Raw genomic sequence first — 22,492 nt, forward strand, 5'->3', positions numbered from 1 at the left:
TAACACACACACACACACACACACACACACACACACACATTTCTCTCTTTTGAAACTCTGGAAAGTTTAAAAAGATTGCCAAATGGGACTAAAAATGGGCACACATTCTTTATATCTCAATTTCAAACAATATTAAGATAAGAAGACTTGGCTAGCCTGTGGCATGAGTTCTGGGGTTCAACCATTCCATATACATACAAGCATTCCATATACACACATAATCCCCAAACCCAAGCTAAAACCGGCCGCTGCTGCCAGCACCACCGCCAGTATTAAAACTGCTTAGAGCAAATGTTAAGGAATTCTCTTTGAAATAAGTGCCCCAGCATGAGCTGACCCAGAGCGCCAGTGCCTGGAAATCTGAGCTCATGCTAACACAATGTATCTTCCCCTCTCTCTCTCTCTTTCCTAGCTTCCCAACTCCACAGGACAGTGCGCTAGCTCAAAATATGCAGCCAGACCTGTTTCCAGATCTGAAGTTCCAAAGGAAGCAGGGAGAAAAGGAAAGCCCAGGGTGTCTGGGGGTGGGGGGCACGACACTCACCCTGGGTGCGCGGTATGGTGCTGGGCAGGGGTGGGGATGGTGGGGGCGGCACTCAGGGTCGGGTGAGGAGGGAGCCGGTGAGGAGGGAGCCGGAGCCATCTGCAGGTCACCCTCATCCCTAAGCACTCGGCCTAGCTCCCCTCAGCTCACCCCAGCCCACAGGCCCACCCTTCCCCAGCTCACCTACCGCAGGCGCAGGTCCAAAGCAAGACAGCCTCCGGCCGCAGCACCCCAGGCCTGGATTCCGCTCCTCTCCACTTAAGGCAATGCCTGTCAACTCTCGCACACACCTCCCAGGCCCGCAGGGACACCATAGGCCCAGCCTACACCAATGAGGGCTCCCCGCGTCCAGCCAGGCACACTCAGCAGGCCGGCATCCCCCTGGTGTCTTAATGAAAACAGGAAGCCGCCTTCTTCGGGAAACAGGCGCTCTTCGGGGCGGCGCAGCTTTGCCAGGAGCCCAAATAAAGCCGGCAATGTGAGCCTCTCCACCGAGGGCTCAGTCTGCCCCTGGGGCCAGACACTTCATCAAAGAGTCTGTGTTCTGGAGGCAGGCCTAGCAAACTCAGCCCGGGTCACCTGAGGAAGGGCAGGGCCACAATTGGCCACTGTTCCGGAGCACTGAAGGGCACTTCTTAGCATAGCTCCTGACAGGTGACCAGTAGCCAGCAGCTCCCCTCCAACAGCTGAGCCCTGGCCCTGAATCTTAAAGTAAATTAATGAAACAGGCCCTTTATCCGCTGTAAACAAAGCAGGGCATGCTTGCAAAAATATCACAGAGAGACTTTACAAAGAAAAAGTCAATCATGTCTGAGGCGGTGGCCGCTGGCATGACTTCTAGGTTTTTCTTAATGATGCTCCCACTGGGGCGTTTTCAGCAGGAAAAGTGAAATTGGTGTCAGGTTTCAGGCTCCCTCCCCACCCCCCCACCCCCCAGCTCACTTTTCCGCAAAACTTAACTGGCCTATATTTAGCTACTTCCCAAGCTCAGCGAATAGAGATAACCAAAGGTCTGGGTCATTCTGAATTACCCCCAAGTGACAGTTTGGACTTCTCCGCTGGAAGTCAGGGGCAGTGAGAATTTAACCGCAGCAGACTTCCTTCCCCAGCACTGCTGAATCTCAAATACTGAAAGGACCCTGGAGACTGTATCTCCTTCTCAAGCAATAAAAATGAAACTAAAATCCCAGACAGAACATATAGAAAAACATCCCCCCAAACAAACAAACAAACGTTCTCAAAGTATCATCTGTACCAAGTATTCTACTATTACATTGAAATATCCAGTCTCACTTCAATATTTTTTATTTAATTAACTTAATATTGGTTTTTTGAGACAGAATCTCATTAGATACCCCTGGTTACCTTAGAACTAGCTATGTAGACCAGGCTACCCTTCAATCAGAGATTCACCTGCCTCTACCTCCCAAGTGTTTGGAAAAGAGGTGTGGCCACCACACCCAGGACGCAATCTCCCTATTTTTTATCTCCTGATTTCCACTGTCCTTGCACAAGCATCTGCTGACATACCTATGACCCATACTTAATTCTCAATTTTTCTGTATAAAAGTATGTCTTAACCCCACCCCCATACTATAAACATCCTCAGAACAATAGATTGAATTTTCAAAAACGTAACTTTATACCACGTAACAAGATGGTCAGGAGCAAAGCAGACATTGAAAACCCCTTTAATGGTTATTTTTAGGGTGCGGAATTAGGGGTGATATATACTTTGTGCTTTACAAATTTGTATGCCAAAACTACCACAGAAGTCACTATTCCTACAGGAATGTAAAATCTAAGTACGCTCAAGTGTGAACGTGGCAAAGGTAGACAGTTAAATCTCTTCCACAGTAGAATTAACTTATTTTTAGATGAGTAAATCTAAAGCCAGTATTTCCCCCAATCTCCTTTTACTGTTAGTGTGGCCATACACAGACAGTTCATGAAACAATCCTACCCCACCCGAACCGTCCTCAAGAGACCCAGGAATAATCTTTCTAATTCTTCTCTTCATTCCTTCCTCCAGTGCGGGTATGATGCTAAGATCACTAGCTGATAACTTGAGTTTACACCTGGGGGTAGGCGAACCATGTGTTAGAAGGAATCTGGGTCTCAGGTGGCTCTGTGCATCAAAGCTAGTATTAAAACTCTTGAAGCGCCTACCCCTCTGTACTTCTGTGGGAGAGAAATAAACTTTAGAGTGACCCCGAATTCTAAGAGATACAGCAGTTTCTATCCTATGTCCACTTCTCATCCCTACCCAACCCCCAAACTGTGGGATATATATATATATATATATATATATATATATATATCTTAAAATGAAGAAAATGCTAAATAACTAAACTGAGGAGGTATTACAACATTCAAGCTTTTATTATGAAAATTGGTAAATTCAAGAATAAGGAAGTACAAAACAATGGCTTTTTAGAAAAAAAATATCCATAGCTGAGTTATAAAGAGACTTTTGAGCTGTCTCAAAAATCTTTTTAGACTAACAGAAATATGTCTGCTTTCACATGGCCAGAACTCCAGTTGGTTTTGTGGAATTCTGCAAGCAACAGCTTCCGACCGTTCTGGAACTGGAGGGCTGCCCAGGTGTTTACGAGAATTTTCTGAATGTTTGGGAGTGCAGTCCTGAAGCCAGACTACTCCTAACATCCCTCTGCCTTCATTATACAACTTTTATTGAAAACTTATTGGGTGCAGAAAAAAAGATCCTATTCTGTTGAAAGAGTAGGAGAAAAAAATTGTAAGAAATAAAATGAGATGTAGGCTTGCTGGGGCAATGAATACACACAACACAGGTTGACGTTAGTTACAAAGGTACGCTATGGACAAGCCAGACCACTGTATGTGAGCAAGCGGCTAACACAGAACGGGAGGCCCAAGAACTGGGTTTGGTAAGTGATGATAAGAACACAAGAGAAGAGGGGCAGGGCTGGGTCTGTGAGAGCGCCTTCACGGCAGGTGAGACTGGATGGGTGCAGAACAGGCCCTGGTCCTGGGTCCAAGAGCGGGGCACTCTGGCTCCTGTGTTATTTAGCCACCAACTAGGGGATGAAGGTTTAAAAGACATCAGCAAATCCATCCTTGACAACTATGGAGAGACTGGACTGAGCCAGGCAAAAGGAGCTGAAATTCAGAGGACAAGTTACAACGGTTTGAGGACTTTCTTTTGTGAAAGACGGTCTTATCATGTACCTCTCTGGCTGACCTGGAATTCATTACTTAAGCCAGGCTGGCTTTGAACTCTCAGAGATTTGCCTGCTGCTGCCTCCCAAAGTGCTGGGTTTAAAGGAGTATGAGTATTATACGTGACAACAATGATTAGGTTTTAACAGCCACTGGGAAGTTTAGAGTCAAGAAGACAGGTATTTGAATGTGCAACTTATAGTCAATATTGAGACTAAAGACTTATTAAAATCTATCATCCATTCATCTTGACCACGTAACACTTTCTGCTGTAGGAGTTAGGGGTATAATGTAAATGAAAGAAACAACACTCTTTTTGTTTGTTTGTTTTTTGTTTTTCAAGACAGGGTTTCTCTGTGTAGCTTTGGTGCCTGTCCTAGATTTCACTCTGTAGACCAGGCTGGCCTCGAACTCACAGAGATCCGCCTGCCTCTGCCTTCCGAGTGCTGGGATTAAAGGCGTGCGCCACCACCGCCCAGCAGAAACAACACTCTTACGTGGCTCATAGTCTAGTGCTGATAGGGCACACAGAAAAAAAAAAATAGATGAGATGCTAAGCAGGAGGGAACGTCACCCCAGCCTCGGCACCAGTGTGCCGGGGGAACTGGGTGCTAACAGTGGGCTGCACAGCCTGGGCCAGCACCCTTCTGAGCTGGTGTCACACCTGAAAATCAAAGGTCACAGAGACCTTTCTCCTCCTCTCTCTACCCAGTCTGTCCGGTCTGCAATTAGGGGTAACCACAAACTAACGTGACAGCCACCCTCAGAGAAAACCCCCCAAGTCCAGGCGAGATTCCCATGAGTTCAGAGGGAAATCGAAACCCACGGCTGATGATGAGGCTTTTCTTTATGCGTGTATTTACCTCCCCCCCCAAAAAAAAGGCCCAACTGTGGCTTCAAGAACAGTGCAAGATTTTCTTGTGGTTCTTCTCCATGCACCAGTGAACTTGAGATACAGAAATGTTAAAAATCATTCCAGCTAGGGCCAGAATTGTTATTTATTCGATTTTAACTTTTTTTTTTTTGGTTTTTCGAGACAGGGTTTCTCTGTGTAGCTTTGCGCCTTTCCTGGAACTCACTTGGTAGCCCAGGCTGGCCTCGAACTCACAGAGATCCGCCTGGCTCTGCCTCCCGAGTGCTGGGATTAAAGGCGTGCGCCACCGCCCGGCTGATTTTAACTTTTTAAACAAACTAAACTCACTGTCAAAATAGTATTCCATTTGGGAAGACCTAAAACTGACTCTCTTCACCAGGCAGCAGCTTACACAGCAGTTAACCGGTGTGGGAGTCCGACTTGCCAGCATCCGCTCTCAACTCAGCTCTGTTCTCCCTGGTGACATCTGGCAACGTCACAGGCAGTGAAAAGTGCTACTGCTGGTGAGTGGCTTAGTGAGCAGAGCCCAGAGGTGGTGCTGAATGCCTGGTCTGCCCCCTCTCCCAAGACAGTCTTTCAGGCCCCCCCAACAGAGCAAAATACCTTCATACAGCAACATCTGGGCTGTGGCCTTTTGGCCCTCCATTTCTCAATGAGACTCTAACACTATGTGCCAGGGACAGGGTGATCTTTTTAAAAAAACAGAGTCTTGCTAGGTAGCCCTAGAGCATGGAGCTTGTTTTGCAGGCCTCAAACTTAGAAGTTCTCCTGCCTCTGCCTTGAGTGGTGGTATTATAGGATCTGCACCAGCATGCCTTGCTGCCCATTGACTGTAAAGCACAATGGGGCTTTGTGGTGACATTCTCACACATGGGTGCCGTGTACTTCAGTCACACTCACACCCCCCACGCTGTCTTATGCCTGTCTCCTCCTCATGCTTCCTTTTCTAACAAGTTTTACTTTCACGTCTTTTTCTCTTTAAATTTAGATTCTGTGTATGACAGAAAATATGCAATATTTATCTTTCTGGGAAAATGCCACTTTTGAGTAAGAAACACTCATCATTTTTCTAGACTTTTTCTACCATAACGAGCTATTCTTTATTACGAACAAAAAGCTCTAGACATTGCCAAAATAATGCACCCTGGACTTTTAACTGGACAAGGCTCTGATATTATTACTCTATTTGTTGGACTACAATGACCTCTTTGTTCTGCTGCCCACTCTAAGCCCAATTACTGAGGACGCCATGAAGAATAATTACATCCGTGTGCCACAACCTCACACATTGTTAACGTGTTTTTACTCATCAGACAGTCTCTGACTGCTGAAACTAAAGAGTTAATTCCCACCAAAGCATTGTCCTCTCTCACAGGAAGCACAGGGACCTGGCCTAGGAGCATGGCATCACCACAGAGTCCCACATGGACAAGTGGCCGAGTGCAGTACACTGCTGTGGGGAGCATCCCAGAGGACCCCGGCAGCTATGGCCTGGAGGCAGGAAAGAAAGTCGTGAGGGTGAACTGGAGGGAGACAAGGCTCATGAGGTGAATTCTGCAGCATTTGAAGGTGTCTGAGTTAGCAAGGCAGCTCCTCCAGGAAGGGACAGTGGTACAGAGAGAAAGCAGGAAGTGGATCAGCTGGACCATGCCCTTCAGAACAGGTCTAGCAGGAAACGCTCCCTCTGAAGACACTGAGCACTAAGCTTTCCTATCCAAGCACCTTTCCTCCTAATACCAAATCTACATGAGAAACACCACCTATGACACAGAAAACCACAAGAGAGATGCCACTAACCTGAGTATTCTGCGTTCTGCCAAAAAGGAAAATGTGGCAGGGAAGGCACTTTCTTGCATTTATCCAACAGTTACTTTGTTTTACTCACTTCTTTTTTTTTTTTTTTTTTTTTTTTTTTTTTTTGCTTCTTGAGACAGTCTTGTCATGTTGCATCCCAGGCTGACCTCAGACTCAAGATCTGCCTCAGCGGCCCACGTGCTGGACAGAGTTAGCTGCTTCCAAACTGGCTCTTTTCCTCCCAGCTAAAACCCATTCATTGATTCAGCCACTCAAAAGGGTGCTAGGCTCCCTTTGAAGAGAGCTCATTTCTTTCTCCTGGGAGTGGAGACTGCCTATCTTAATCTTGCCAATACCTCTCTGCAGCTATTCTAAATGGCTGTCCAAACACTTGTGCAAATAAAACAAGAAAGTGAAAGGGTATTTCAAAAGCTTTAAGGGCCAGATCCACTGACACTGTATGTAGCAAAACAGCAACTTCACGGCTGGCTTTGTTTGTGGGGCTGCCAGAGCGCTAGGTCCTTCTTTCTTCAACTCCTTAGCTCTCACGTCCACGTTTGTAAGCTCTGTCTGTCAGAGCTGTTAACCTGCACACCATCCCTACATGAGCCTTCCTTTCTACACTAGTTCCACATCCCCAGGTTCCCTCCTGGGAATGCTCCCACACTCCACAGGGGGAGCCTCATCTTAGGAGGATGACGGATTCAGTTGATCACTTAGTAAATATTTACGAAGAACCCGACATGTGGCAAGCTGCTCACTGCTGACCAGAACAGCCGTGGAGGGAACCTGCCCAGAGGGAACGGACAAACTATACAGATGTGAGACAGATGTGTGCTTACACAGATTAGCAACTGCCTCAGCAAATGCTCTGGAGGTGAAACAGGGGCCCTCACACGGGTGTGTGTGTGTGTGTGTGTGTGTGTGTGTGTGTGTGTGTGTGTGTGTGTGTGTCGGGGAAGGGGTAGGCACTTGAGAGGTCTGCTGGGCAGCCTATTGGGGACATGGGGGAGGGGATGAGGCACATGCTAGCAGAGGAGGGAAAGACCTGTTTTGGATCCTGTAGTGCATCTTGAAGCTATTGGGTGTTTTAAACAAGGGAGAAAAATGGCCCATTTACATTTTAATAAGATTTCTCTGGCTAGTCGAAGGATTATCTATTAAAATTCCCTTCTCCGTCTTCTGGTAGGCTTCCAAGGACTGTTTGTGCAAATTTTCTCTTCAGTCTCACAAGTGAGTATTTGTCTACTGAACAAGATAGATCACCAGCGTGGCATGACATTAAACTATCCAAACCTACACTCCTTATTTGGGCCGTCAGTCGGGCCTCGTGTCTTGGTGTCCATCTCTCCACCTCTCCACCCTGTATTTAGGAGGAAACTGTGAAGTCCTGACAATGTCAGCCCCTGTAGGCTGAGCTGGAGACCAGACACCAGGACCAAGGCTGTGCCAGGCTCCATGTGCTGCCCCATTCTGCTACGAAAAAGGAAAATATTTTTCTGACAGCCAATGACTCACAGCGGAGAGAAATGGTGGGGGAGGGGTTTCCTCTTCTGGAGGTCATTAAGCAACGATAAATCTAATCTGTGAAGGACAGAGGTGGCCTGAGTAATGCCAGGAAGCAGGCAGAGGACGTTTAGGGAAGCCGCGTTCTGACTGAGCACAGAGGGAGGAATGCGGACTTACTCTACACCCTGAGATTCTGGGAGCCGCAGCAAGATTCAAAGTGTCAACCACAAGGCTGACCTGGCAGTCAGCAGGAGCTTCTGTACCTTTAACCCTTCCTTGACTTTAATTTCTCCACCCATCCGTGACTAGTTGCTGAGGGAAAACTCAACAACTCGGACAGGGTCTAGGGAGACTTAAGCAATGCTCCCCTCCCCCAGATTCAAAATATTTACCCACCAGAAGCCTCAAAGCTGGGTTTGGGGTTGGCTTGCCTTATGTCCTGAACGCTCCTGTCTGCCTAGATCTTCCTGTGGCTGACACTGCCTGAGGAAGGCATCTCAAACCCATGCTAGCCCCACTGCCTGTCAGTCACTGCTCTCAACTTCCAACACAACATTAGCTCTTTCAAACCAGTGCCGGTGGTCTCCTTGGCTCAGGGACTCTTCTGGGATCCCATTGGCCACTTGGATAATTTGAGCATCAAAATAATATAATTAATGATAATAACCAACTGATAAGTATCTGTGAGTCCATAATGCTAGAGGAGAGTGCCAGCTAATGACCACGGTGAGGATTATGGGAACAGAAAATTACCATACAGCAATCATCACCGCGGTGGCTGATGGAGACAGGAATGGCTGCGGAGGCTGGTGGATGGAATACTTCCTACCAAAGATGAGAATGCTGCTGTGGTCTCAGAAAACCTCATGACGAAATTGATGGTTCCAGTGAGGAAGCCAGCGGTGAACAAAGCTGGCATCCTGCCCCTGTGAGATGCACTGAGATAGAGGAGTCACTTTTACCAAGTGAGATACGGCCGGAGTCTAGAAACTTCTGTGGGTCCCACCTAAAGGACAACTCTACAGTGCCAAAGGGCTTTCAGATATCTGGGAATTCTCCAAGTCACAAAGAAAGGAAACACAACTGACAGTGACTGGATTACTTAACGAGATAAATTTCAATTCCTTCCTCCTTTCCTCCTGCCATCCCTCTGAACCTTCTTTCCCTTCCTTTCCACTTATTTGCTTATTTGCTTATATATTTATTTATTTATTCATTCATTCATTCATTCATTCATTCATTCATTGATTCATTCATTCTGTATACAGTGTTCTGCCAGCATGTATGTCTGCAGGCCAGAAGAGGGCACCAGATCTCATTACAGATGGTTGTGAGCCACCATGTGGCTGCTGGGAATTGAACTCAGGACCTCTGGAAGAGCAGCCAGGGCTCTGAACCTCTGAGCCATCTCTCCAGCCCCCCTTTCCACTCTAAAGGTGCATGCAGGCAGCCAGTCAGCCATCATGGAGCCAGGCCAGGCCCCCGACGACGACGATGTCTGTTTTGCAGACTTAGCAGTCAGTCTGCTCTCTGGTGCTGCTGATTTGAGGGTGCTCCCTTTCTTTGAGGTAGTTTTGAAAACATACAGCATCTTACTCAGTTCTGGAGGTTGATGTGTCCCATTACAAAAATATCACCCGGAGTTCCTGTCCGCGGTGTTGCGTCTTCCACAGTTGAACCTCAATCCAGCTCTTCCCGCGTTTCTCTCCACTCACCTCAGCGTACCCACGTAGTCGTCCCTATCTGTGGCTTCTCCTTCCATCTAGCACACACCTACCCAGACTCTACCATCTGTCAACACCAGCTGTGCTGTCCTTCAGAGCCTAAGCCACAGGGCTCCTCTTCCTCAAAGCCCCACCCACCCACACCTTAGCCACTCTGTTCAGGGCAGAGCTGGTCACCTTGTCCCCACCACGCTCCTAAGGCCTTTGCAGTATGCAAAGTCCCGTGTCACGGTTAGCAGGCCCTTGGCTCACCCCCACCCTCAACTGTAAATGTTTAGGAAGGTGGGAACTGAGCAGAATATGTATTTTGTAATCCTTCAGTGCCTAGCTAGCCTGGTGCTTAGCATACCACCTGCTTAGTAATATGTTGGCACCAAAGCCTCACGTCCGGGCATCTACTGATGAATAAGTGTGGTGGGGGAGGAGATCGCATATTAAAAGCAGGTAAGCTGGGGCAGACTGCCCATGCTACTTGCTAGCTATTGGCAAGTTAGATTATCCTCCAACTGTGTAATCAGGAAAATAGGCACCTGGATCGGTGCTGGGAGGGTGGGCAGGGAGGCTGGGGGTCTGTGCTACTATTACTAGGCCACTAACAGCCCGATAACCCAGAAATTCTACAAGACTCTGCCTCAAATTCTGTCAGGGCCCCATGAGGTCGGGGGCTTAAGGTCACGAGCGATACTTGTTCAAAATCAAGGGGAGGAATCTGCTAAGCTTTATCTTGAGTCCTGTGTTTGGTGAGCCCTGAAGGGGGCTAGGCACGAGCATGTGTATATGCCGGGGTGAGGGCTGGGTGCTGGGCAACTCCACGTAGTTAAAGGGAGGTTTATTTTGGGGTAACTTACAACAAGTGAAGGGATTGGTTACAGGGTCCGGGAGAGGTGAAGTGCAGTCCCGCAGTGTTCTCTGGAGAACTCTGCTCGGTCTACATCCAGCATCCAGGATCACCAGGAACCAAGGGCGCCAGCACATCCAGATCTCAGGTCTTAAGGGCTCCTGTCTTGGTCCCGCCTCAGGGGCAGGCCATAGATAGGCGTGACAGTCACTGGAAGCCTCACTGGGGGTAGTACTTCCAGGTCAAAGTTCCAACAGCTGCCCACTACAGCTGGGCGCTGGGTAGAAAGAAGGGAGGCCTGGACCAGCACCAGTAACACCCAGGAAGGAAGGAAGACAGAAGGGGACACACATCCTCCCTTTGCAAAGCACGTCAGGCCAAGGTAAAATGCATTCTTCCTGCAGGGGTACACATTGACCGTCAGGATTCTTCCCGCAGGGAGGGGTGTGCAGTGACTGTCAGGAGAACTCACTCGGGGGTCTCTGGGGAGGTCCCCAGAGCTGAGGGCACCTCAACCCTGCACGAGGGTGCCTGAGAACCACCCAGTATATTTCCACAGTGGTCATCCCAGCAGGGCCTTCCTAAGCTGCGGGAAGGTACAGTTTTTGTACTGTTGAACAAGGGCATGCGATAGAAACGGTTCTTTATTCGTGGTCAAGCAGTGGGCAACAAGAACCCATGACCAAAAAAAAACCAGTAGTGATAATTTAATGTGCAAAATGGGTCCACTAGTATTCCATGATTTCCACAGCTGCTGACTGCACTCGACACAAAAATTCCCAACCGGGGCATGCTAGTGACTGAATGGAAGTAGAAATTAATTGCAGGAGCTGTCACCTGGGTGAGCTCCAGCAGGGCCCGTGGCTTGCTCTCTGTAGGGCCTGTTCACAGGTACCTTTCCAGTTGCCTCCTGGCCAGCAAGACTGAGCGTCCCCACCCCCTCTTCCAGCAACCCATTGGCAGTGTCCTTGGTTATACCCTGCATATGACTTAAGAGGTCAGAGGCCAGGCAACAGCCGTGAGGGGAAGGAGAGTGGAAAGGGTCAGCCACTGTTCCTGGGAACAAGCAAGCATATGTCTTATTAAAGGGTCCGCTGGACCAGGGAGGTGCAGGAGGAGGCAGGTATCACATGGCTTGGTACCATCATCCTTTGATCCATTGTTCAGAGTCAACAACAGATGTACCAATCTTTATCAATAACCTACAGGCATCTCACCAGCCCGACCCATGCTGCTTCCTCTCTATCTAATGTTCGCTATCTAGTTAGAATATTGGCACTGAATCAGCCCAGCTTCATCTCCCACACATAGAGGAGAGATGCTCCTCAACCTTTATTCAGGAATTCCGTGCTGGGGTGGAGAGATGGCTCAGTGGTTAAGAGCACTGGCTGCTCTTGGGGAGGATCCAGGTTTGATTCCCAGCACCCATTTTGCAGCTCGCAGCCATCTGTAACTTCAGCTCCAGGAAATCCTGTCCTTTCTTCTGACCTCCTCAGGCATCAGGCACACACATAGTAACAGATACACACATGCAAAATACCCATATCCATAAAATAAAACAAGCAGAAAACCAAAACCAAAATCCAAACCACACAAGAAACATTTTAAGCCCTGTACAGCAGAGCACACCTTTAATCCCAGCACTCTGAGGCAGGGGCAGACAGATCTCTGTGAGTCTGAAGCCAGCATGGTCTAGATACTGAATTCCAGGCCAGCAAGGGCTACATCGTGAAGCCCTGTCCCCCCAAGAAACACAAAAAGAATTCTGTGCGACTCTGAGCATAAATAGGAAACAGGCCATGTGACAAGGACAGTTCTGTGAAGAGCAGACACGGTGCCCAGGCCGAGACGGATAGAGAGGGCACCAACTACACTTTTGGGCATGTGTGGGAGAACTCTTGCTGGAACCCCAGCCCTTCCAGAGCAGACAGGAAACCAGAACCAGACTCAATATATCCCGGGCAACTAACTCCTTAGAGAATACAGAAGTGTGGGCTGGAGAGGTGGCTCATCAGTTAAGACTACTTGGTGTCTTATGTTCAGGTCCTTGTGTCCAAAGGGGGCAGGCTAGTACCGCAAGTATGAGGTACGCGGGCTAAGTTTGCCCCCACGCCTTAAGCATTCCTAGGGACTGGGTTATTTCTTTACTTATTTGTTTGTTTGTTTTGGAGACAGAGTTTCTCTCCCAGGCTCATTTCTCAGCACTGACATGGCAGCTTGACTAACTACCTGTAACTCTAGTTACAGGGGATCCAATGCCCTCTTTTGGCCTCCGTGGGCACCAGGCCATGCACATGGTGCACATACACAGAGTTAAAACACGCATACACATAAAATAAACAAATCTTTACAAAGAAAAGAAAGACACGTGAGAACAAATGTCCAAAGAGGGCTTGATTAGCAACAACACAAGGGAGATCCTGGACTCTAAGGAAAGCAAGAACCCAGAAACTCGAGCTTTAACATCTGTGTGAAATTGTCGCTAGTGCTACAATGACATCTTTGTGCCAAAGCCACGGGTTAAAGGGAAAGTTTTCACTGAACCCAGAGGCAAGTGCCGAGTTATTTTTTCCAGCCTGTCATAAAGGCAAATATTTTTCATAACACACAGAGCTCCACTTTGTGTCGCAGCTGCCCCCACCCACATGTCACGTTCCCCTGTCTTTTTTTTTTGACATTCCTACTTAGCCACCCAGGGACACAAAGCTGTCATTTTCAGAAAGGCAGGAAGTCTCAGCAAACTTCCCTCAGCATTAAAGAGACTCCACACACTCCCAGGCACAGAGCCCAGGAGCCATGGCAGAGCATTTATTTATACCCATTTTGGAATTTCCTGACCAGCTAACAGCCACAGCGTCTAATTCCATGACATGGAGCTCCATGAGACAGCAAAATCACCAATGAATGAAACTGTGCAGCACGGATCTTAACCAAAAAAACAGGCCAAGATGCTCCCCCCCCCTCTTCCACAAGTCACCCCCCCACTCTGCAATGCTGTACTAGAAATGGAAGAGAGCAAGGCAGCCAAGGTTCTGTCTCTTTTTTCTCTTCCCCAGCTCGCTAGCCAGAGGGAGAAAGGTCTCTTGTTATAATCTGAGTTAGGGGGCAGCAGCTGGCTTGGGAAGGAAGTGGTGTGGTCTAATGCTGCCCAGGGCTGGGCTGGAGACTTCCTGAGGATATTCTGTTAGTCCTGAAATTCACCACTTTGGCCAAACTTAAGCAAGCTTTTATTAAAATGTTAAAGACTGACTGAGATGAAATTTGGTCAGGACCACTCCTGGAAACTTTCCAGCTGTGTGTCCCCAAGACACACAGGTGGGGGGGTTATATGGACAAAAGCCATAGGCCACCATACTTTCCCATGAGGCTTTGTTGTTATTTTCCAAGAACTACAACTCCCAGAATCCCAGGAAGTGACTTGATCTTTGGGCAGGTGTTACCTTTCAAGAACTACAACTCCCAGAATCCCAGGAAGCTACCTGGTCTTTGGGCAGGTGGAGCTTACAGGTTAACTTCGGGTCTAACAATTCTTTTAGCGCAACTTGGGATCTGAAGGCTAAAAACATCATTTGTAAATCACAGCCCTCCCCCATCATGCTCTGTGACCCCTGCAACACACAACTTAGATGACATGAATTTCAAAGGCTGAAAATTAATTCCGGGACATGTACATTCTTTTCGCTGAGGTGGCATCAATGGACACGCTTTTGCCTCTGTTTTTAAAAATTAGTAAATTTGTGTCCCTGAAATGATTTACGTTCATCACTGCAAGGGAAGAAGAAAGGAAGGAAGGGAGAAGAAGGAGGAGGAGGAGGAGGAGGAGGAGGAGGAGGAGGAGGAGGAGGAGGAAGAAGAACCCCCACGTGTATCAACCAAAGCATATAGGGTAGATGTGGTCCTGTGGAAGACTTGCTGAATTCCATCAGAGCACAAACAAGAGAAGCCAGTTCCAAGCAAGACCACAGAGATCAGCCATGACTGGGGCAGCTGCAAGGGAAGAGGTGAGGCTTGAGAACTCACAGGCCCTGTCCAGTTTCTCTGCTCATCTCAGGCCACCATGCCGGCTCACCCCCTACCCCCAGCCCCAGCCTTTTGCCTTTCCGTCCACCCTCTTTCTAGCTGTGACCATACTGTGGGCTTTGTGTCTGCTCATCACCCTGCCATTCACTTTTCTGTGAGAAGCTAAACCTTATTTGATATTTCAAGTTACTTTACTTATCACCTCTCTTAGGTAAAAGTTTAGGGGAACCTCTTCATTTCATCCCACCCCTACCTGAAGTTTTGGACTAAGAAAAAAAAAAATGACGGCAAAGTGACACCCATCAAATGTGAAGTTAGTCATCCATCATCAGGGCCCGGTTTTAAAAGATGCCCATCGCTGTAAATGCTTTTAGCATTTGCTTTCCACAGAGAAATTGGTTTCTATTTTTTAAAAAATAAAATTCTGTATTATAGTGACATTATTTTAGCCAAAGCTAATTATTACTGTCACAAAGCCTGTTATTGAGAATTAAACTAAGGGGCTGATGAGGTGGTTGAGAGCAAAGTCTGCACTTGATTCCCAGCACCGCCCCGTGTGGCTCACAACTGTCGGTAACTCCAGTTCCTAGGAGATCCAACGCCCTCTTCTGGTCTCCTTGGGTATTTCACACACATGAGTGCACATACATGCAGGCAAAACACCTATATACATACGTACAACAAAACAATTAAACGAAGGAAAGCATCCGAATATGGTGTTTCTTGATCCCATGAAAGCATTTGGCTACATTTTTATAGATACACATTGTGCTCCAGGAAGGATAAGATTTAGTATATAAAGCAGTGGGTGCTATTTGGCTTCTGTGGCCAGTGTCTGACACTGTGCAGAGTCACCTATGTGCATCTCCATGAATTCTGTCTGGCAGGGCAAGAGTTATTGTATGCAAATGAATGTCTGGTGTTTTGTCAGAGGATGACAGAAGCTGGGAAGGGAAACTCCTGAGACTGAGTTGCACTCGCCTGGAAACCATCAGTCACAAACGTTCCCACCACACAGAATGAAAGGACCGTTTTCTTCACCCTCTTCAGACAGAGGAAGCAACAAGGCAAAGAGCTGAGGGAGGAGAGGATTCTCTGAGGCTGCTTCTCTGAGAGGTGGGGAGGAGCCAGGAAAAGGGATTCCCGAGAAGGATACTGGCTGCAGATGCCAGGCTACTGTGTTCGCACGGGGCTAACTTTACACTAGGGCAGGGGCTTTGGAGCTCTGCAATTACAAGTTGACACCTGCGGCCCCTCAGCTCTGCCACACGATGGTACTGCCACACCAAGGCTGTCTCCTGGTAGTCTACCCCTCATCAAAGCCAAGAGCGAAGCTGAGTGCTAATGAGATCCCATGGTGGACACCTCAGGATGTTTGTCCCATGCGACGACCTCCATCCTTTCTCCTATGCCCCTTCTGGCTTATGCACTTCACAGAGCCCTCCCGGCCTCACCCTACAGCAGGAACAAATGTACGAGCTGTCATTCCTGCAACAGCCTGCCCACATGCTTCCCACCTCTGCCCATCGCCCACTCTCTGTGACTCTGCCATCATTCACCCGTAGCTGAAGTACCTTTCCAAGGGCTTTCTCCACCTATGACCTCATCCATCTTCACAGCAGCCCTACAAAGCAGGTGTGACCATCTCCACACTTCACAGATGGGCTTATGTCACGTACACATAGTATCCTTCCACTGAGCCTTGACACTATACTGTACTGCCCAGCCAGACATACTCCATCCTGCAGCTTTTATGGAGGCAAAGAGGGTCTGGGAAAGGGAGCTGGTACTTCAGAAACATGAGGAGGATTAAGTACAGGCAGTTTTCTGCAAAGAAATTTCCTTCCAATTTCAGAGAAAAAATTCTGATCTAATACAGCCGCAAAACTAAATATTAATCCCTCCTCCATCACAATATTAATTAAATATTAATTTTCTACCGCAAAAAATCAAAACAAAACAAAACAAAAAACCCTTGAACGTAAGAGTGAAATTGAGGGAAAGCATCTGGATGTAGTGTCTTGATGCTGTACAAACGTTCTGCTAAAGTTTGGCTTATCGATACTGTGTTTTGGAAATGATATTTTAGGGACTCTTTCTTCTCTGAGTGAGGGTCACAGCTTATTTTTCTCTGGCAAAATTCTTCCCGTTTCCAAGGGCCAGCCAAAATCTCAGCTCTGGGGGCTGGGAGTGTAGCCCAGTGGTGGAGGTCTTGCCGAGAATGCCCAAGGCTCTGGGTTCAATCCCTAGCACTGAAAATAAATACAACCCTCCCCTCTGTCGTGGCTAGATTTTATGTCAACTTGACACAAGTCTCAACTTTCAGTTGAGAAAATGCCTCCATAAGATCAGTCTGTACACTAGCTTGTGAGGCATTTTCTGAATTAGTGATTGATGGGGGAGGATCCAGTCCATTGTGAGTGGGGCTGCCCCTGGGCTGGTGGTCCTGGGTTCTGTAAGAAGGCAGGCTGAGCAGTCATGGGGAGCAAGCCAGTAAGCAGCATCCCTCCATAGCCTCTGCATCAGCTCCTGCCTCCAGGTTCCTGCCCTGCTTGAGTTCCTATTCTGACTTCCCTCAGTGATGAACTATCACCCGTAAGTGTAAGCGAAATAAAAACCCTTTCTCTCCAAGTTGCTTTTGGTCACAGTGTTTCATTACAGCAACAGAAACTCTCTCACCATCCCCCAGTGCCCTCTGAGGTCGGTCCTTATCCCCTTATCCGCCTCTCCCACCATGGTACCCAGAGCAGCGTGTCCCTGCTCCATCAGGGCATACCCCTTACATCCTCTCTCTATAAAATCAGAGAGAGCTCTGTCCTCTCCATCATAGACAAGGCTGTGTCCTCGGCCATTGGATGTACAGACCAAGTTCAACTCCAGCCCTTCTCAGGGAGCAAAACTCAAAAGAGTATTTATTTCCTTTCAAGGTGTCTGTGAACACGCCAAGGACTCAGCCCATGCCCCTCATTTCACAGCCAGGCAGGACTCTGGGCACAAAGAAGTGACAGTCACTGACTTTCACTCTGTCATTCCAGGAGCTGGCACCAAGTTTGGAACCTCCCAGAAGTTCCCAGACCCTGGACACTAACAAGCCACCTCGGGCTGTTGTTAGATGCTGACCTCCACACCCACCATGAATCAGACCTCCTGGGGCCTGGCCCAACGTGGGCATCAGCATTTTCAAAGCTCCCCCAGTGATTCTGTCCTGCTGCCAAGAGTGAGAACCATGCAAAGTTCTTTTTGGCTTCGGGATTAGTGCCGGGTTAACACACCCCTTAAACAACTCAAGCACCCTCATGGCCTAGGTCAGTTCAGGTACTTTCTGAGCCAAGTACCTGAACTGAAAGGAAAGGGGCGTTAAGGAAGTTGGGGGACCCAGAGAGAACCTGTTTCTTTCTCTAGTGACTTGCCCACTGGGACATCCATGTTCAGTGTTGCCGTAGTGCCTGTTTTTTTTTTTTTTTTTTTTGTCCCCAAAGAAGCTAAAGCAATTGGTATCTATACGAAATGAATTAATTAAAAATATCCAGGCAATGAACTCAAATGAAACAATGGGTTGGAGAGACAGAACATGGCCTCTGCCACCACGTGTCCTACGCAAGGACACCTGATACCCCTCTGCTCCAATTTCATTCCTGTTTCTATCACTTTCCTTTTCTTATCTTTCTTGCCCCCTCTGGTTTCATGAAGCCCTGGCTGTCCATGAACTACGTAGCTGAAGATGACCTTGACGTTCTGATCTTGTTTATAGGCACAGCACCATCCATGCCTGGTATTGCTGCTGGGCTTTGTACATGCTAGGCAAGCATGCTACCAACTGGGACCTACACCCCCCCCCCAACCCCGCCCAAGGCCTCCTTTTTTTATTTGACGGTGATTTTCCTCTTATAAACCCACTGAAGGAAAAAAGATACATATAACTCAAATTTTAAAAAGATTTAATTCATTGCATATTAATTTGGCCATCTTTCACATTTAAATTTAGCTGTTTAGCTAACGAGATGTTTTATTGAAAAACGGAATAATGACAAGGACAATAGCCAAACAAGACCCTCACGTCCTCACCACCATTTCCCTGTGTACTCTGCAGAACCTCTCTACCGACCAGTGTTCATCCTTAAAGGGGCAGGTTGGAAGGAGAACTCTCTGCATTTCTTCTCAGAGGCGCTAGGCTATATGGGAGATTTCCTCCGAACATTCAAATCTCTTACTGTCCTTTTGCCTCGCCTCTCCCCTCAGACTGGTGATGGGGTGTGGGTGTAGATCTCTGGGTGTCTGGAGAACTGTACAGAGGAAAATGGTGGGTGTAGTTCCTTCCCAGAGCACTGATGCTCCTCTGCTCACCTCTCCCCAACCAAGGGGACGACGAGACTTGCAGAGGATTAGAAGGAAAGCCAGCAAGGCTCTGCACCCTCGTGCCTTCCTTGGGGTGTAGACCTTGCTCCACCCTGGGTGTTGGAAGACGGCTCTTTTATATGCCTGGATTAGCAAGACCTGTTCATGGGACCTAATGGAAGGGCAGACTTTCCCAGGAGAAGCCACCCAGCATGCCGCGGGAGAAGGGTGTGTCCCGGCAGCAAAAGGGGTGTGGTTCTTCTCAGGAGAGTGACAGAGGAAGAGGACACTATCTCGCTGTCCTATCTGAAAAGACAAGAACGAGAAGTCTGTTCTGTTATCGCTTTTCCCTGCGCAGGGGCCTGAGCTGGGGCCACACTGGGTTTCCACATGTCCTGTTGTCCCCCCATTATTATCCTCATGAGATTAAAGGAAGAGATGTGGGTCTGTCTAGCCAAGATTTAAAATCAGCATTCCAGCTGTAGTTTATCTTTTTAATTTGGGGACTGGGGGCCTTACCAGCAAGCACTCTACCCCTGAGCCATATCCCCAGCCCCGTGTTTACATTTTATTTTGACCCAGGGTCTCCTAAGCTGTCCAGGATGGCCTTCAACTCAATTGGTAGCCTAGGCAGGCCTTCAATTTGCAATCCTCCAGTCCTAGCCTCCTCGGTGTCTGGAATTACAGCCTGTGTCACCAGGCCTGGCTAAAACCAACATTTTAAAAAGTCAAATGGCAAAATCACCTGTGGGGCACAGAAAGAAATACAGGAATTAAAACCTTAAACGTTCACAAGGACTACCTGCAAGGCTGTGAAGGAGCAATAATAGGGACTATTTACTTCCTCACATCTTAAAAAAGATGCAGAGGCTGCCCCACAAAAACAGCGGGACAGAAGTAGGGCAGACCACACTCCCAGAGTCCCCAGCTCAGGTCTCACCCACACTTCCAAGGAGTCCCCCAAACCAGATTAAATTAGCTTGACCAAAGCGAGTCCGTTGGTCCTCTGCCTCCTCCCTCTGGCCGGGTTGTCAACAAGCAGTGAAAGGAGCAAAGGAAGAGACCAGGGGAGCTGGAAAGAACTTTCCAGAGAGCCTCTGAAAGTCCTCCAGGGGACGGCATTCACTATGTGATCACGCCACTCTGCCCCTCTCTGCATGCAGGGTTTCCCCGGTGATGTCACCGAAGCCAGCCTTCGAGCCGAGGATGGGGAGCAAGCAGCTACTGAACCACGAGAGGTGGAGTGGAAGCTAGTGAACTGTTTGGTTCACCCAGGTGGACAGACCAAGTGTGAGCTAGCAGAGCAAGCGACTCTGGAGAACAGGCTGGTGGACAACAGGCTAGGGGCTGGGACGGTGTCGGACTGGCAGGTGGCAGGGCCCATTTCAGTCCCACAATTCCGCCCTTTGCTCTGAAGCACGTGCCCAGTGTTAGCTGGCACAATGCAGGGGCTCTGGAAGTGTGGCTGACCAGGGAACCTGCTGGTCCACAAAGCCAGGGAGGACAAGTCTACAGAGACTATGACACATTCCTACCTCTCGTCACAGATGGGGGAGGCACACGACTCACTGAAAGCAGGGGATGGCAATCATTTGACAGAAATACAAAACCCTCTCGGAATTAAGAAAAGCGGAGATGAAGAGCTGGAGATGGGTCCGTGGTGAAGGAAGAGCCTTGCAGCTCTTCCAGAGGACCGGGGTTCCTAGCTCCCATATCAGGCATCTCAGAAATGCATGCAACTCCAGCAGCAGGCCATTCCACACCCTCTCCTGGACTCCGAGGATGCCTGTCTGCACTCATCCACATACCCACAGATACACATAGTGAAAAAAATTATGTTAAAACTCAAGAAAAGAGATGCTGAGAAATGATTTTAAAAAGGAAAGGTGAATTCCGCAGCATCCGTCAGTGAACATTGCCGGTAGAGCAGAGTCGTGGGGTTTGAAGGCTATGAAGGGCCTGTATTCACAGATGCAGGAAGGGCTTTCAGGCCCAGAGAACAGTGCTTCCAGCAAAGCCACAGGCTGGGGAACAGCCCTGGGATGTAGCAGACGCTTCTCCTCTCCCACAGTTGGCTGGCCTCTCGCTACCTCAAACCCACCGTGGTCTCCTCAGGCACCAGGGCTGGCGGTGGCAGAAGCAGACAGTGGCTTATGTCAAAACTGGCCCCAAACAAAGGTCGAGAGTTAAGAAAGTAGTTCTACAAGTTAGTGGGGGGAAAAGTATCTGAGGAGATAGGAAAAAAAAAAAAATCTTGCCAGTCATCCCTAACCAAACAAAACCACAACCTAGCGATTAAAAGGAAGAGAAGGAGATGCGTTTTCCCAGGGCCCGGCTGGCTCACCACACAGAAGAGGAATGGACGCAGCATGCTTCTGCCTAATGCATCTCTGAGCGGGTATTTTAAAGTGAGCCGCCGAATGAATGGGCTTTCTGAATTCAACTACTTCTGCCGTTTCCCATCACTCTGCCTACGAGTCTCTAAACGACACTTCAACTTAAACTCACCACTAACGGCAAGGTTTTCCTTCTCAATGTCACGCTGTCCGGGGAATACCAAGAATAATTCTACAGAGGAAAAGCCCCCAGCCCCGAAATCCCTTTAACCTTCTACACGTCTATTTTGGCATTCTTTATTTCAAGTCAGTACTCTGAGGTGTCGTGGGCTCCAGCTGCTATTTTCTGGTGCCTGGATAAAGTCCCAGTCCTGTCTTCAGAGGACAAATATCTACAGCTGTTTCCGAGGCTGCCGAGAGTGTGGGCGGAGAAGCATGGGCTCACTGTGGCCCCTTTGGGATAAACAGAGAGGTGAGGAGACCTAGAATTCATGACACCCTGGAGCCATCTCCCTCACACTGTCTGTCCCTGGGGCAGATTTGGAAGCTACACAGAGCTTGGTGCTAGTGGAAAAATCTGGTGGCACAGGGCTTCATGTTTTGCAATTTTTTCCTGTAAGCTACATTGTTGGAATCATTTCACAAGCAAACCGTGCCTCCTCCCCCACTGGCCTACAGACTTCCACGTCTCCACCCTGGAGTGTTGTAAATGCCAGTGCATCATCAGGTTGATTCACCATTTGCAGGCCGGGCAGCAGCGAGGGTATGTGCTACAGAAACCTAAGCAGGTACTTCAGTATCCTGTCTGCCAGGGCATGGAAAGACAAACCAGCCTTTGCCATCAGTCGGAGGGGAGCAGGGGAGCAGTCTGTGACCCCAAATTTTCCTGGTGTGTCTCCAGTTGAATACAGCACCCCAGCCCATCAAAAATACTGAAGAACAGAGAATGAGCTGTATCTTGGCACGTCTCTGGGCTTACAGGAGGAGGCTGACTGAGAACAGAATATAAGCGCTGACACACCAGTAGTATTACAAAGATATTAAGCACTAAGTTTGTGAAGGACTGGGAATACTCAGCATGCCACCCCTTCCCTACCCCTCGTTCATAGCTTAATTCGTTTGTCCCTTTTCTTGCAGGAAACTCTAGCATATACCTGTGGCAGAAAAACAATATGCCTTGAACTAATGGGCAGCTCATACACGAGGAAAGGACTCAGAAGAGGACAGGGATGGGAAAAAGGGACGCGGCATGCTCAATTGATGTTTGCACAAAACTATCTGTAAAGCCTGACAAGGCTTATCAACTCAACCAAATAT

The 22,492-nt window shown here is 48.3% G+C and overlaps 1 protein-coding gene across 1 annotated transcript in view; it reads right to left on the reverse strand.

Annotated features, from left to right (window-relative positions):
• Kank1 (KN motif and ankyrin repeat domains 1) overlaps positions 1-931 on the reverse strand; it is a 28,141-nt gene extending 27,210 nt beyond the window's left edge. Inside the window, exon 1 of the mRNA XM_059259471.1 lies at positions 732-931. Within this exon, the coding sequence (XP_059115454.1) occupies positions 732-858 (127 nt within the window). The 5' untranslated portion in view covers positions 859-931. The remainder of the gene's footprint in view (positions 1-731) is intronic.
• Between the last annotated feature and the right edge of the window lie 21,561 nt (positions 932-22,492).

Source organism: Peromyscus eremicus, chromosome 1, assembly GCF_949786415.1.
Source record: "Peromyscus eremicus chromosome 1, PerEre_H2_v1, whole genome shotgun sequence".
In the NCBI taxonomy this organism is placed as follows: Eukaryota; Metazoa; Chordata; class Mammalia; order Rodentia; family Cricetidae; genus Peromyscus; species Peromyscus eremicus.